Source organism: Labrus bergylta, chromosome 8 (assembly GCF_963930695.1).
Source record: "Labrus bergylta chromosome 8, fLabBer1.1, whole genome shotgun sequence".
Classification (NCBI taxonomy): Eukaryota; Metazoa; Chordata; class Actinopteri; order Labriformes; family Labridae; genus Labrus; species Labrus bergylta.
Genome location: NC_089202.1, coordinates 14,597,370 through 14,610,339, shown reverse-complemented (window position 1 = coordinate 14,610,339; position 12,970 = coordinate 14,597,370). Strand labels below are relative to the sequence as shown.

General features: G+C 38.6%; 1 protein-coding gene across 1 annotated transcript; it reads right to left on the bottom strand.

Moving 5' to 3' along the window:
* Nucleotides 1–1,484: 1,484 nt before the first annotated feature.
* Nucleotides 1,485–12,864, bottom strand: gnl1 (guanine nucleotide binding protein-like 1). The gene is made up of 12 exons (XM_020649106.3): nt 12,656–12,864; nt 11,694–11,838; nt 10,707–10,843; nt 10,448–10,599; nt 8,467–8,538; nt 7,490–7,682; nt 7,203–7,301; nt 6,253–6,435; nt 5,620–5,798; nt 5,099–5,285; nt 4,034–4,174; nt 1,485–3,925 (listed from the first exon to the last, which is right to left on the bottom strand). The coding sequence occupies exons 1-12, from the start codon at nt 12,726–12,728 to the stop codon at nt 3,660–3,662; spliced, it is 1,827 nt and encodes a 608-aa protein (XP_020504762.2). The 5' UTR covers nt 12,729–12,864; the 3' UTR covers nt 1,485–3,659.
* Nucleotides 12,865–12,970: the final 106 nt, after the last annotated feature.

Sequence of the window (12,970 nt, the reverse complement as noted above, 5' to 3'; positions counted from 1 at the left end):
TATGGTGTCATGCTCCAGTAAATCTACGTCCTTTGTCTGGCTTTAATTACAGCCATACAGGTCTGAGGGCCACAACACAGTCAGAGCTCTAGCAGGGGAAATTAAGCAGCTTATGGCTCCGGCTGCGAATAGGAAACAATTCCAGATGATTCCATCTCTTCCCCCCTCTGAGTTTATCTAGTCAGCAAATAGCATCTCTGAGTACAATACAAGTTGGCACTGAATCCAAATTATACAACCAGGGGACTTCCACCCACTTCCATCCCGTAAATAATGATTATGGCAATGCTCAGCGGTGATTATCATCATGGCGTCTTACTTGCCAATGAATGGTGCCCAATGGGTCATGATAAACATAACGAGATAATTGGAACAGCCTAACAAGAGGCTTGGATAGGCGTCAGAAGTGTGAAATATTTAACAAATACGTCAACACAGCCATCCCATAAAGACTAAGACATACAGCACTCAAGTGACAGATAAATGTCACGCATATGCTTCAAATTTCTAACACATGGCTATGGAAATCGTTTTATTAGAAGTTGGGAGAGCTTTTAATTTATTCCACATGGTCCATGGTTAATAAGAGCAGTGGCAAAGTGGACAATGTTTCTCTTTCTCTCTACCATACATATCCTGTTTAATTAAAGGTTAAAGTGAACCCCATTATGATTAAAACAGACTCAAAGCTAGTCTCACACTGGTGTCGTTGAAGCAAAAAGGTTTTCATGTTTGACTCTACGTTTCTATTTTCTAAACCTCCCAGTTATAAATGTCTATTCAGTAATGCATTGGTCATAAGAACAGCTGACACTTACTCATCGCAGAGTTAAACATAACATTTGTTTTGTATGTAATTTAAGAGGCCCATTCAAAAATAGGTATACTGAGAGAGCTAAAAGGAGCCAATACATTGAATTCTTTCTTGAGAATTATTTTGTTGTTGCTTCTTTTTATGCTTGAAACTTCAAATCTTGTCCTTCTGCAAATTAATGAAGTACATTAAGAGGACTTTAATAAGCTCTGAGTAAAGCTCAGAATCAGTAAATCTCATTAGTCATTGGTGCTGATAGAAGAAAATCCCCAGACTAATTACAAGACAACTTAAACCATAAAACACAAACATCTCCATGAGAATAACTTCATAACTCTGTGTGCTTGGCATTCAGTCAGCACACGGAGTAATTAGTCTAACAGAGCCCATCCAAATATGACCAGGCTGACCACGGATCACAAATCTCCTCTAATATTTGGTGTAAACAATTAAAAAGTTCATCATCCGCTCTCTCTTAAATGAGTTGCATTAAAAAAAATAAAAAAGGCATTGGCCCATCATGTGTTATGACTTTTTAGTAAAACCAGAAATCAGTAGGGTTCATCTGTGAAATATATTTCTCTGAAAATACATTTAATAACCTTCACTCATTATCCCACACAAGTTACAATTAATATCTTACAAAAAAATCAAACGATCAAAGACAGCATTGAGGTTTTAATGACTATTTCTTTTATTGCAGAAAGCCATCCAGTCATCATTAGGCATACTTATAGGAATGAAATGAGGAATGCAGCAAATAGCCTGAATACACCTCAAGCCTTCCCACTACACTCACCAGACACCGTGTCTTAATACTTCCATAAATCCACATCATCACAACTAAATGTCTGTTGTGTTTTCTAACAGAATGTCGTTGTTGATTACCGGTGAGTGCTTCTAACTGTACCATTGGTAGAAATGTCTGCATGTGGCTCTATCCTGATGCATTACACAGTAACACAGCACTGTAGAGTTCCCTCACAGAATAAATGAGGTAAAGCAACAGCACACGAAAAATACAGCTCTAAGGATTGAAGCGGGCCAGAGAGAGAGAGAGAGAGAGAGAGAGAGAGAAATTTCAAGTTTGAAGAGAAAATTTGAGTATCGCAAATATCTTACAAAACTATGACGTCATTTATAGTCCATAAAGCGAGTAGCAGAGCAAAGATGGAGTGTAATGTTAATAATGTTTTCTCTAAGGATGGACAGATGGAAGCTAAGATAGACGATCTCTCTCTCTCTGTGGTTAAAGGAACAATGAGACATTTTAAAGACTCTTGTTTATTTTTAGGAGAGTTGTGTGAGCAGATTGATTTAACTCTCGTGTCTTGACAGTAAGTATGAAACTACAACCAGCAGCTTGTTAGCTTAGCTCAGGACAAAGACTGGAATTCAAAGTGACAACAGTGTATACAGGACTACAGTTCAGATGGTGCTAGACATTTTCGTTTTAGCCAGGCAGTGACTTAATAGTCTTGAAGTTGTCAGACAACCAGCAGAGAGTTCAGGAATTTGCTGCAAGAAATGTTAAAATAGAACACTTTGATTGAAAATAGAGGGTTTGTTGCCTTGTTGTAAAAACTAACCGAGTAATGTCAACGGCAAAGTGATCGTGAAAGGTCAAATTCAGTGTTTTCTGTTGCCTTTTACAGAGTTAGAATAGCTGATATCTCATTTCCAGTCTTTGTGCTACACAAAGCTAACCTTCTCCTGTCCCCTGAGTGACATCCATCTTCACATTCTCAATAAGAAATAAATAAGTGACTGTCCAAAAATTGGCAAACTATCCCTTTAACTGATTTTTAAGCAGTTTCAGTTGGTGTCAATCCAACACACTGCCCTTTAAAATAAAAACCTGCTGAATGAATGTACCAACCATCCTGCATTTAATACTGTAGAGCTCTATTAGGATTGAAGGATTATTGTTGGAATAGTTTAAAAAAAAAACTACAGGTTAAATTCCTGAAATGACCTCAAACAGCAATACAGGATTTTTTTTTTTTTTTTTTAACAACTTTTAACTATTCCACTGTCAACCAAAACCCATCAAAATATATTTATGAAACTTTCTGCTATGTAGAACCACAGAAACTAAATATCACTCTCAGTTACAGTTTCATCAAAATAAAACAAAGTGTAAATCAATGATCTCTGACTAAGCTGTGAAACTGTTCAGCTAAAGTATGAGTGATCATGTTGGTTTTATGCATACCATTTTTAATGGTTGTATATCTCATTTATCCCACCCCACACCCTTGACCAAAGTTTTGACTAACTCCGGTCTGTAAAGAAGATTTAGAGCCTCTGTGCTTAAGTCCCCAGCTGCTCTGAGAGTCGAGCGGTGGCTCCAGTCAATGACATCATAATGACAGTGCTTCTGATTTGTTTTGTCGTCGCTCCCTGAACTTTGGCATCTCAGCTGTGAAGTCACTTATTGATAAACAGATCGAAAACCAGTCAGATGATGATTGTTTCAGGCTAAAGGAACTTACTTTGTTCGTTTTTCTCAGAGAACTACATGCAATTAACAAAGATTAAATAAAACCAATCCAAACCAATTTCTAGAAGCAACACTAAAGAAAAAGCTTTATGGATGAACTAGCAGAGCAGAGGCACAGCATGAATACATGAATATGCTCTGTATAATATAGAGGGCAGGTTGAATTAATTAGATTAGATCATGTCAATGTACAGAGAAGATATTGACATGAGTGGTGGAGATGCAGGAACAAATGAGAAGGAATGCAGATTTGGGGAAAAAAGGAATGAAGAATGAACTGGGGGAAACGGGGAACACTTTGGGAAAAGGAACAACTTATGTATTCGCGCTCAACATATGTTATCACACGCACTCATTTTCCCGGAGGACGTTGTACATGTTGACAGTAAAGCCAGAGGGCTTATCCTCCTTCCCTCTAGGATGTCCAAACCCTTCATCTTCATCATCTCCGTCCTCATCATCGTCTGCATCTCGGTCTCTCTCTTCCTCGGGCTCTGTGCTGGATTCTCCATCATCGTCATCGTCCCTCTCTCCGGCCCCTTCCTCCGCTGTCGTCCTACCTTGGAGGGCTATAATCTCCGGCAAGTCAGGGTGATTCTCCCAATGCTCTGTAGACGATGAATAGTCCCAGGAACAAATCAATTCTACCCTCCTGCTGTTTGAACCTTACAGATTCCCTTAAAACAGAAATGTTGACGTGTAGGAGCACACTTTACCTCTCAGGCAGCTGTAGCCAGGTGGTGTTAAGCAGAGACACAGTCTGCCATCAATGGCCAAACGCAGGAGACTATTAGCTGCCCGGTAAACATCGTGGCGAGCTGCTTTTGCTGTCTTATAGCCTCTTCTCTCTGCCCAGGCTAAAGAGAGAAAACAGGGACAGAGAGGCCGTATTTAAATGTTAGTTATATAAAAACATACTACTATGTTTTATTGTATTAGTCATAATTAAAGGAAAAGTGTAACGATATTCCTTTTTTCCTCGAAGCAAACAAATTACATGGAAAGATTAAACAGAGAAATCAATGGATTCTTCCACTTAGTATCGTCAATTTAGCCTGTAACTATTTTATCTTATTTCTGTGTACTGTGAGCAAAAACCCATTTAGATCATTACAATGCTAATTAAACTCAGCATGGGTGATAGTGGTTGGGTACTGAGTATATCAGATAGGAAAAGGAAGTTGGGAAGTACTCAGACATTGACTTAATTAGGTGTGTACACTTCAGAAATAATTCAATATGACTTTTTTTAGGATCCTGTTCATAATATTCACCTGTTGGTTAAAGCATGACTGGTTTAATATCTGACTTTTAATAGTTTGCACAGGTAAGGGGGTGCTGTTTTTTTTTGTTTTTTTTTAGCACCAAGCATTTATTTCCCTGCATAAGATCAATTTATGAATTTTCTGCACCTCTTTATAATTACGATCTAGTACTGTGTCCCCTTTTGTGTCTTTTGAATCTATTTGAGTCACACTTTCAAACAGTGATAAATACGTTCTTTTAAAAACATGTGGACTTTAAGAGTGTTTCTGTGCTATACTAACCCTGCTATATTTCTATAGCTGTAGCTGTAGGTGACAATAAGCAGACACATTAATACCAGCCTAAACCTTCACTGGTTGAAAGTGGGGATTGGCTTCTTATATGTAAACAACTATTTACATTTCATACAGCTAGGCCGATAACATTGGTGTCTGCAAGAGAGGTCAATGTTTTGGTGAACAGAGGTTGTAGTGAAGTTTATGAATTGCAACTGTACCAACCAAACTCTGGCTTACCCTCACACACATCCCAGGCAGTCCAGCTGAGCTCCTCAGACCCCTCGTTTCTCTGGTGGGGTTTGCTCTCCAGCAATTTGGGATGTTTCAGCTTCAGCACAGAAAGAAACGGGGTTCTTTCACACAGATAACCAACTGAGCTGTAGGGCTCCTGCAGCTGAGACACTGGGTAGATGCCTGCCAGAATCTAGAGAAATAAAAACACAGTTAAAGACAAAACACAAAAGTAAGATGGAAAAAAAACCCCATTAATATTCAAAATCAAACAAAAGTTCAAACCCAGTTTTGAAAACTGCAAGACAGTTCCCAAAGTTTGTAAAGTGTAGCTTTCATATAAAAGTACTTTGAAATTCATAAAGAGTGTTTGAAAGATAACGAGCAGGATTGTAGAAAATCAATAATGCACTTTCCCAGATCTCTGTGCGTGTGCTGTTTAACACAATTACATTTCTACTGAGCCTAAACAGGCAAGAAAACTCAAAGTCACATCTGCTTTCCAGTACCATAGTGTGAGCTTATACCTGTATCTGTTTATCGACGCGGGAGGGGAAAACCAATCCAGGGCAGTCACAGAGTTTGACTGTCTGGGTGAGGTAGTAGGTCTGGAAATATTTGGTGTGGCCTGGAGTTCGAGACACGCTGACCACCTTCCTTCCCACCAGGCTGTTTATAACTGAAGACTTACCAACATTTGGAAAGCCTGTAGGGGGAAAAACAGCAAGGGTTTGGTATCAAGAAAATATGTTCCTAATTCAGTTTGCTGATTTCGTCTGGTTTTCATTTACCAACCTGTTGCTCTACTTTAGCTTATAGCTTAGTTTAAAAAACAGTGGATTTTAAATAGGTCCAAAAATATATATTTTCTCTCTAAATCCCATTAAAGTGAAAAAACTTTAGATTCACGGATAGGCTTTGACTCACAATCTCTGCTAAATCTTTTATCTAGTAGATTGGATCGAAAGTTGTTATCTATGGGTGCAGTTTTCTTCACAAAGAACACAAAATACAGTGTAGGATCTTAAAGAACTCCAAAAAGGTTTCTAAGAAATAAATCTGCATTTCTTTTCATGATTTTGTTTGGAATTATTTCAAGAAAATAAATCACTGAACTTGGCTACAAGGTCCAATTGCTCATAGAAAACTCAGATGGTTACCTATGCATCCTATTGTGAGGACTCCATCTTTGTAGAGCTCCTGGGATAGGCTGCTCATATCCATAGCCCGGTCACTTTGATGCTCCACCAGCACTGACTCTGCTCCTTCATCTGGACGCTCTCCATCCAGGCGCTCGGCAACAGCATCTCTTTGAATCTTCTTCTCCCAACTGGATAGGTCAACTTTGACAACAACAAAAAAAGAAGGTTGTAGTAAGAAAATCAATAAAAATGTACAAACCAAGGAATACGTTCACAGACTGTACAACTGTATAGTCATTTTCACAAATGCACTCCTGAAAATTTCAGTTGGACTGCCCCAGAAAAATCTGGTTGTTCACACATGCTCCTCACAGCAGGAGACTATCCTTGCGAGATCAGATGGGGAAGCAAAACATCATGGAAAAAGAGAGACGCTGAAGTAGCAGACGAAGCGACAGAATCCTCTATGCGATGCTATAATGAGAATATTGGCCCTTTATATTTACGCTATGTGTATATCCTCAGAATCACAATATCAACAAAAGCACCGAAAAGAATTTACTGGTGAAGAGAAAACATAATGCAGTTTATTCACGTGTATGGAGATCACAACGGCCGTGTGCACACATTCTATAGTCATGCCCCGATTGCAGGGAATAATCATCAACACTCCCTCACACTTACTCAAGTTCTAATATCAGCTCACTTCGACTTTCTGCGGCTGTTTGCGTTCACACATGCAGCTCAGCCAACAAACTAAAAAGTATTTTGAAGTTCGTGCAAGTGTGAACAAGGCTTAAGGGCAATTTTAAGGATATTTTGTATATATATATAAAACTGTTTTTGCACCAATACACCAAGACAAATTCCTTGTATGTGTAAATGTACTTGACAATAAAAAAATATATATTCTGATTAGTGTACTTTTCTTTATGGGTTTGCAAGATTTATAGTAGACAGACACCCACCTCTGCCTGCAGTGATCTCCTGACAGGCCTTCAGGATATCAATGGGACCTCCAGCATAATTCCAGTCAGCCTTCCTTCTCATTCTCTTCTTTTGGAGCACTACAAGCCAGAAGAAAGAGGCAGACTGTGAATCTCACCCAAATTAAATCAACATTACGGCAGGTTTATTTCCATTTCAACAATCTTGTGCCTTTTTTTTTTTTTTTGTGTTACACATTCCTCTTCATATTTCCCCAGTTTCTCTGCCTACGTTTACCCTCCCCCCACTCTACCTCTCCACTCCTCACCTGTGCTGTAGGGCTGCCCAGGGTGGGAGGTAAAGCAGACTATGTGTAGGTTGGGGAACTGGGAGGTCATGTAGTGTTTCCAGGCCATCACCAGTGGAGGAGGACACAGGTCAGCTTTGTTCAAAACCAGGACCACCTGCTTCTGGAGCTCTCCTGTGATATAGTGGTACAGGGCAGGAGGGAACTGCAGCACCTGGGTGGTTTACATGAGGACACCTCTTGTTAGAAAGTATATCTAGCTCATTTATACAGTAAATCACAGGATCATATCCTTATAAATATGAACAATACCACATAAGCTGTTTTAAGCTTTATGTTAATAATGAACAATCTAAACAGTGGACTTGAGTTCACTTCACATTACAGATTTCTAGCTTGTTGGTTGTTAGAATAAGTATTTCAAGGCCTGATGTCTTATACCAAGAACCAAGGAACTGTATTATAAATATTATTTTAACTTGGTATCCAATCACACAGATATATATTGAACCCTGCGCTAAATGAATGCACACATTTTCTCAGACTCATTAAATATAACTAAATCATCAAAAAGAACATTTAAATCAACATAATTAATATTTAATGAGACACTTGAGAAGGGAAACAATGGGAAAGTGATATACTTTAAGACACTTCTGATTTGAACTTCTAATGTCACGATCAAATTAAAAACCAAATATGGTCATTTAATCATAGTAACACAATTGAGGTAAGAATTGTCTAAAATCAAAGCCAACTGTTCTTTAACTTCACTTGCAAAAGCAGATAACTATCAAAACATTAGTATAAGAGTAAAGTACAAGAGTTATAGAATCGAGAGTTTTTAGTTTGAGTATTGTTCATGATTTCTCTTTTAGAATAGAATAAGGGTTCATATAATGTTGACAATTATCTTAGATATTTACAAATTCAAGTTGAATTGTCACCATCTAGTGGTCTCATTTATCCAGCAGGCTTTTGTTTCCAACATCACCTACCGGGTGCCTTATGTCCACAATGAGCAGGATGACATCTGACATTTCTAACACCCTCCATAGCTGCCTCCATGTCTACAAGAGAGGAAAAAAGTAAAGGTAGAGAGGGAATCCTTAGGAATGCACAATTTCAGTTTTCTCAGCATGACAGTTTATTAGGAAAACAAGCTTTTTCTTAGACATTTTCTTGAATATATAGACTTTTCTCTCTACTTTCATTATCTATCTTAATGTTTTAAAACAAACTCCAGTTCAACAAGCAAAGCAACCTGTTCAGACAAGCAGCTTCTTCATATACGTGTCATTTTTCCATCATTCTCATCCTCGGCTGCACTCATAAAGCCATCATCTCTAGATTACCAAGAGCCACTTATCACACCGGCAGCTGCTAAAGCCCTGCTACTGCTGTGATGATGTGCCTCCTGAGCTCAGCCCACGCTTTGAAATTAAATTATCTGCAGGTTTTCGACTTACATTTTTTTTTAATGATTTTCATAGCCAAAACTAGCAAAACTAAAAAGCATTACACAGCATGTAAGATATGATGGTACCTTGTCCCCAGAGAAAAATATCAGATAATACATGGGTACAAAAATAGGCCATATAGATGATCTTACATTCTCACAATTCAATATTCACTACATGCTACATCCTGGAGACATAAACTGGAAGACAGAAAGTCAGTTAGGTACTCATAAATTTACAGGAAGCTCATTAACAAGCAAGATTGCTTCATGCAGTGTCTGCTGCCAAGAGGTTCAACAGGATTCATAAATACTGATTTTGCCTAGAAAAGGTGCTGAAGTCTGAGCCGTTTAAACCTGCTTCATTTAACAAAGATGTGTCAAAAGGCTGCATTCAAAACCTACTAGAATAAAAACTAGTGGGGGCAGAAAGGGTCGAAGCAGGTGTGCACACAGGTGAAGGTTAATAAATGGTCTGATCCAGGTGCACAAGCAAATTGATGAGGTCCGACCTGTATTGCATTACTTGCTGTGTAGTTTAAAAGAACTGAGCAGATTTGAACTTTCTGGTTTCACTGCCAAGACAAACAACTGCAAATTACCTGGAGTGGGACTTTAAACACACACTAGTAACTACCAAGTGCAAAATATCAGCACAAAAATGTAACTTATATAAACAGCAAGTTACAACACTGCAGCTGTGTGCCCCTCTCAGTCCATTAAGCAACAGTTTACATCCAGGCCTGCTCAGACACATATAGTGTACAACATAGATGTTAAGGAATTTAATGAAAAGATATTACGTATTTGAAGGCAATTTATTTGAACTGTAAGTACAGAGGACTGATGAAGATTAATTGTTCCTGAGAATGGGATGGACGAGACATCCATAATCTTACAAGGAATGGAACACCTGAAAACACGATGGCTGTTTTGAAACCACCTACTATACTTGTAGCATACACTTATTTGTCCAAAATGCAGTATGCAAACAAATGCGAGATCTGCAGTATACCAAAACTAACCTGATGTATACTGCTTCTGGAAATATCTACAGTATGCATCAGAGCAGTCTCCCTCACCTACTGATTCCCACAATGCAAAGCGCCAGGTCAGAGATTGACATGACAGACAGCAGAGGCCATAGTAACAGGGGAAATCATAACAATGAGACCAAACCACATAAAGATACCACCAATTTCACTTGTCAGCTTTTTTTCAGACTGTAAGTGGATGCTAGACTTCAACAGCGTTGCTATCAGCTGAGCTGTGATTTACTTCCGCATTCCAAGATGGAAACCAGCTTAGCCGGGACTGGCATACTTCAAAATAACCACAGACTGGCATTCATACTACTGTTGAACACAGTATGCAGTTGGAAAAACAGCTGCTCCCAAGGGACATAGATTACTCTGACCCAGAAGCAAAAAAAGAATTAATGAAAAGAATGAGTTCATAGTCTAACCTGCCAATTTTATAGCCAAATGGCACCTTGTGAGTTAATCAATGATGGCACTAACCTCAAGATTGTGCTCAAAGTGGCTAAGAGAGCCAGGTGGGTTTCTAGAGTGCAGGTCATCCAGGTACTCTCTGTATGACTTCTCCTCTTTCCTCATTAGGTTCTCTCGGGTCATCTCATAATTCCAGGACGGTCGTCGTGGGAAACCAAGACCTGGCAGTTAATAATCAAGTTTCAATGAGTCAAGCGGTGACTCACTCTGTTCATCTGTTTGGCTTATTTTCAGACGGTCATGTGTAAAGCATAAAAGTTAAGCAGACCTTTGTCTGAGGGGTAGATGTCATGGATGTTTGTCTCAAGTTCTTTGTCTGAGATAGGCTGCAGCACCTTCTCCATGGCCAACTTCTTCCTCTTTTCCACCTCTTCTTTACTTTCTTTCTCAAAGTGCAGTCGGAACCTGAGGGAGCAGTCAAGGAGGGTTATTAATACAGCTTATAAAATTATTTGGCTAGAATTGGTTGTTATATCCAAAAAGTGGATGACTAACCACGCAAAATTGACAGACAATTTACTTTTTCTATGTATGTCACTTCATATCACACACTAAGAAACCAGATGTCTAAGTCAATTTCTGTTTAGAATATGTTTTTAATCCCATTTTATTGTTTTCTATAGACAACCATAATGTAAGCTTAGTCCACTAAAATAAAATCACTTAATAGCAGTGTTGAACACCTGGTCACTTTCTCTTATTACCGTCATACTCTGCCATATTGCTCTAATTAATTATTTAAGACTACCAAGCAGCAGCTTTTTTGGTAGTTCAACTTTTTTTTGCAACAGAAAATGCATTTTGTCAAATCAATCACTCCGACAGCTTATAGAGCATACTGGTAAACAACAGAGTAACCAAAAGGTGGTGTATTGGTAAAAGCGAAACAGAAAAATGAAGGACAATTATTGTCATGACATGAAAACACAACCTAGACAAAGACAGTTAAATGTGAAAACGAAACAGGAGGGTAAAATAAAGGCCTCAAAGAAAAGAAAGTAAAAGTAAGTTTAAGTTGAGTTTTAATTGGGTGTAGGTAATGGCAATATCTAAGGAAGAGTGAGAGATATTTCTATAGCTTAGGTGCTATGATTGCATAGGAGAGGACACCACTAGGAATGTGGTGGGGAACTGTGTGCTGGGAAGGTCAAACATGTAGGGGTGCCAGGCTGTTGGGAGCTTGCATGTATTTAAATCAACAGATCGTAAAAAAAGAATACAAAAACAAAAAAAGAAATTTAAACTGATAACTCACCTGTTGGGGTCATATCTACCTTCTCTGCTAAAGGGTTGTTGATTTAGTCTCCTAATATCAGTGGTCTCACTGTCTGAGGTGTCCGATTGTCGTTCTCCTCGCTCGACGCTGGCATTGCGGCTGCTTGGCCCAGAACCTGTGTCACCTGGACGGCAGAGGCAAGGAACAGGAGTCACAATAAAACACAGGCTTATATCATACAGATATACCGGTACTTTTTTCACTTATTAGTAGTTAGAGATATCAATATATCCTGTGCGTTGGCTCAGCCAATTCCTAATCCATGAGAAAGTCTGGTATCTTTACCTTGAAAAGGGCCAACAACTTTTGAGAAATTAAACAGTGAAGTGTTTCCAATATAGAAGGAAAAAAAAAGTTTCATTTAGATTGTTTTGACAAGTTTACAGCTTGACTATACTGACTCAATATACTGGTGAAGGCACAAACCAGCAACTGATTTGACTGTAATTCTAAATATTTTGCCAATATCGACAGATTAAAATGTTATGTTCAAGCTGGTTATTGTATATTGTGGTGAGAAATGTACCTGAATATACTGCTTTTGAATAACCAACTATCTTTCAGCAAACATGTCATCACCATTCAATGTTGTTATAAAGTCATTGTAGGTAAGATTACACCTGCCCTGCTGGATTAGCACTCAATTGTACCTGGTCAAAAGACTACAAATAATTGTTATGCCGTTTCATGCCTGTGATACCAAGTTACAAGTTATTTTACAATGCTTGTTTTTGCAATTAGCCTGACTTGACAGACAATTTGTGTTTTTCTTTCACAGGCTCAAAGTGATCTCATGCTCTACTTGTACATCTTACGTAACCAAACACAACAGTCACCAAAAACACTTCGCTGCTTCACTAATGTCACATTTGTCTGAGCAGCACAAACCGTTAGCTCAGTGCTAACGCTAGCATGGTAACGCTAATAGAAAATGCAGTTACCTCTCTTTCTCTCCCGTTTGACTTGTAGCTGTTTCTTCTTCTGTTTGTTGCTAAATGGCTTTTTCCTTGGCATACTTAAAAAATAAGCTGGTAAATATATATAAGCTAAGCGCTATAAACTCTGTTAAGCAGTTCTCTTGTTGGCGTTATTTACATGGGGAAGTTTCTCGACTCCTACACTTTTCAGTGACGCCATATCTACTGCAGACTGCAGAGAACGGTGGACGATACCACTTTTCCGTGTTCGCAATGTGTTTTAGGTTGTAGATAAGATTGACACCCTTCATTAAGCAGTCATATTAAGAACACGTTTTG

Excerpts from the sequence above, each read along its gene's own strand:
- gnl1 (XM_020649106.3), bottom strand. The coding sequence starts at position 12,728 with ATGCCAAGGAAAAAGCCATTTAGCAACAAACAGAAGAAGAAACAGCTA. Across the intron at positions 11,839-12,655 it reads CAAACGGGAGAGAAAGAGAG|GTGACACAGGTTCTGGGCCA; the intron begins GTAACTGCATTT and ends TCTGCCGTCCAG. Across the intron at positions 7,683-8,466 it reads TTGTGGACATAAGGCACCCG|GTGCTGCAGTTCCCTCCTGC; the intron begins GTAGGTGATGTT and ends TAAACCACCCAG.